This window comes from Oncorhynchus nerka, linkage group LG8, assembly GCF_034236695.1.
Source record: "Oncorhynchus nerka isolate Pitt River linkage group LG8, Oner_Uvic_2.0, whole genome shotgun sequence".
In the NCBI taxonomy this organism is placed as follows: Eukaryota; Metazoa; Chordata; class Actinopteri; order Salmoniformes; family Salmonidae; genus Oncorhynchus; species Oncorhynchus nerka.
The window spans coordinates 39,839,120-39,842,896 of NC_088403.1; the positions used below are offsets into that span (position 1 = coordinate 39,839,120).

At 41.1% G+C, this 3,777-nt stretch overlaps 1 protein-coding gene across 1 annotated transcript; it reads right to left on the reverse strand.

The window, feature by feature from the left end:
* Positions 1–3,389, reverse strand: LOC115133748 (glycoprotein hormone alpha-2). The gene is made up of 3 exons (XM_029667232.1): positions 3,269–3,389; positions 606–790; positions 1–301 (listed from the first exon to the last, which is right to left on the reverse strand). The coding sequence occupies exons 1-3, from the start codon at positions 3,387–3,389 to the stop codon at positions 197–199; spliced, it is 411 nt and encodes a 136-aa protein (XP_029523092.1). The 3' UTR covers positions 1–196.
* Between the last annotated feature and the right edge of the window lie 388 nt (positions 3,390–3,777).

The window sequence follows — 3,777 nt, forward strand, 5'->3', positions numbered from 1 at the left end:
TTCTTAAATAAAGCAACGTTATAAAAAGTGTTTCTCAAGTCTTTTTCCCCTGCTCCACCATTCCATTCTAGGCATGCACAAACCTCTCTCTCTCATATACAGTACATTTGATTGACAGATTGTTCTCCTTGGGACTCCTTCTTATCCCAGTCCTCATGATACAGTTTGTGCATGTTCCCGCGGCGACAGTGACATCTCAGTAGTGTGACTTGCGACACATGTCGCAGTGACAGGCCCGCGCCGTCAGGATCTCAATGTCGTTGTGATGACGAGCACGAGGGCAGTCCAGACGAACTTTGATCTTAGGAAAATTAATACAATTTAAATATTTTATATCACATGTTTTACATTTTCAGACATGTCAAGTGGCAATGTTCCAACCAAATAGGTAATCAGGATGACATACCCTTACCCTACGTGTGTGTGTGTGTGTGTGTGTGTGTGTGTGTGTGTGTGTGTGTGTGTGTGTGTGTGTGTGTGTGTGTGTGTGTGTGTGTGTGTGTGTGTGTGTGTGTGTGTATATACTCTACCTTTGCGTCTTTGCTGATAGTGCAGTATTTCAAGGCTGAGATAATGTTGTGTGTGTCTCTGTCTCCATACTCTACCTTTGCATCCTTGCTGATGGTACAACATCTTGACGCTGAGGTGATGTTGTGAGTGAAGTTAGATGCCACCAGGACAGAGTAGCGTGAGGGAAAGGCACTGGACTCACAGTATCCAACACAGGCATACACAACATGGGTTCCCTTACATGTCCCACGCCGGTCACTATGGATGGTCACGTTAAATGCTGCAGGAGTGGAGAGGAAAGAGGAGAACAATTAATTTAAACAAGTAATTGACCGACATAATTTAAATTATTTGAATTCAATTTTGTATGTTTTTTTTCTGTGAGCTCAATGCACACATTGCAAATTCTCTAGAGATAAATTAGATCCAGCCGGAACTGTGACGATGTAGTAGGGAGTTGTTGTTTCTAACAGGCCAATATTCAACATAATTATCACAGTTTATGTGCGAAACTAACTACAATGACCATAATCCATTGCGCATCTACTTGTCCAGTCTGTGTTTCTTTTATGCGTGCAATGGGAAGAGACAGAAGAATGCACAATAGTGAGGGGATGAAGACATCAGCTGTTGCTTGTTGAGGTGTCCCTACCTGAAACTACAGTTGAAGTCAGAAGTTTTACATACACCTTAGCCAAATACATTTACACTTAGTTTTTCCACAATTCCTGACATTTAATCCTAGAATGTGAAATGTCAGAATAATAGTAGAGAGAATGATTTATTTCAGCTTTATTTATTAAATCACATTCCCAGTGGGTCAGAATTTGATAGCATTGCATTTAAATTGTTTAACTTGGGTCAAACGTTTCAGGTAGCCTTCCACAGGCTTCCCACAATAAATTGGGTGAATTTTGGCCCATTCCTCCTGACAGAGTCAAGTTTGTAGGCCTCCTTGCTCGCACACACCTTTTAAGTTCTGCCCACACATATTCTATAGGATTGAGGTCAAGGTTTTGTGATGGCCACACCAATACCTTGACTTTGTTGTCCTGAAGCCATTTTGCCACGACTTTGGAAGTATGCTTGGGGTCAATGTTCATTTGGAAGACCCACTTGCGACCAAGCTTTAACGTCCTGACACATACATGTCTTGAGATGTTGCTTCAATATATCCACATAATTGTCCTGCCTCATGATGCCATCTATTTTGTGAAGTGCACCGGTCCCTCTTGCAGCAAAGCACCCCCACAACATGATGCTGCCACCCCCGTGCTTCATGGTTGGGATGGCGTTCTTCGGCTTGCAAGCCTCCCCCTTTTTCCTCCAAACATAACGATGGTCATTATGACCAAACAGTCCTATTTTTGTTTCATCAGACCAGAGGACATTTCTCCAAAAAGAACGCTCTTTGTCCCCATGTGCAGTTGCAAACCGTAGTCTGACTTTTTTATGGCTGTTTTGGAGCAGTGGCTTCTTCCTTGTTGAGCGGCCTTTCAGGTTATGTAAATATAGGACTCATTTTAGTGGAAATTTATACTTTTCCTCCAGCATTTTCACAAGATTATTTGCTGTTGTTCTGAGATTGATTTGCACTTTTCACACCAAAGTATGTTCATTTCTAGGAGACAGAGCGCATCTCCTTCCTGAGCAGTATGACGGCTGCGTGGTCCCATGGTGTTGATTCTTGCGTACTATTGTTTGTACAGATGAATGTGGTACCTTCAGGCATTTGGAAATTGCTCCCAAGGAGGAACCAGACTTGTGGAGGTACAATTTTTTTTCTGAGGTCTTGGGTGATTTCTTTTGATTTTCCCATGATGTCAAGCAAAGAGGTACTGAGTTTGAAGGTAAGCCTTGAAATACATCCACAGGTACACCTCCAATTGACTTAAATGATGTCAATTAGCCTATCAGAAGCTTCTAAAGCCATGACATAATTTTCTGGAATTTTCCAAGCTATTTAAAGGCACAGTCAACTTAGTGTATGTAAACTTCTGACCCACTGGAATTGTGATACCTTGAATTATAAGTGAATTAATCTGTCTTTAAACAATTGTTGGAAAAATTCCTTGTGTCATGCACAAAGTAGATATCCTAACCGACTTGCCAAAACTATTTGTTCACAAGAAAGTTGTACAGTGGTTGAACAACAAGTTTTAATGACACCAACCTAAGTGTATGTTAAATTCCGACTTCAACTGTACGTGGTCTAAATGATTGATAGCTGTATTCAGCAGTCATAAAATAATGCCTTATTTACTATGAAGACCTGCGAAATGGTGATTTTGTCAGACAGCATAAGCAACAGCTCGATAGAGATGAAATGATGTCTTGGAATGAAATAATTAAAGTCATCAAATAAAACAAATGTAAATATTTCAAGTAAAGTTACGTGAATAAATTATGGTTTATAAGCAGTAATGGGCAGCCACTACCATCATGGGACTTTAATATATTGTTTTTTTTCTGTGTTGTTACAGCATTCAACTCAGATTGTTTTTTATTAAATGAACCAAAACCACCTCAAAAAACAATAATCACTCAGCACGAGTGAATTTATCTGTAAAGAGTGTGTGTGTAACAGTACATTATGTGTGTTTGCGTGTATCTGAACATTGTGTGTGTGTGTGTGTGTGTGTGTGTGTGTGTGTGTGTGTGTGTGTGTGTGTGTGTGTGTGTGTGTGTGTGTGTGTCAGAGTATATATTTGCACATTATGTGTGTGTATCTGTATATGTCTGTGTGTGTTAGACTGACGGTATAGATGGCAGCCAGGTCCTGTGCTGAGCCCCTTGTAGCTGAAGTTGAATGGTGACAGCAGCAGCAGGGTCAGTAGCAGCATTAGCACACATAGGTTAGAGGGCACACACTGAGACATGATGACCAAGGACAGTGGCCTGCATGGGGCAAACAGAACAAACAGAGAGAAGGATTAATATAAGTTGGAGTTTCCATGTCTCTAAGTGTGTGTCTGTGTGTGGTCATTTGCACTGTTTAGTCTCAGCCAGTGTGTTTGGGTGATTGTTACCCTGTTTGTGTGTGTGTGTGTGTGTGTGTGTGTGTGTGTGTGTGTGTGTGTGTGTGTGTGTGTGTGTGTGTGTGTGTGTGTGTGTGTGTGTGTGTGTGTGTGTGTGTGTGTGTGTGTGTGTGTGTGTGTGATAATCATTTGTCATTTGATATGAAAGCTAAATCTATGCAAAAAGTTTACATTAAGTTATGAGGACAGAACGTCAGGATTCCGACCCAAGTGCCCAACGTGGAACTCA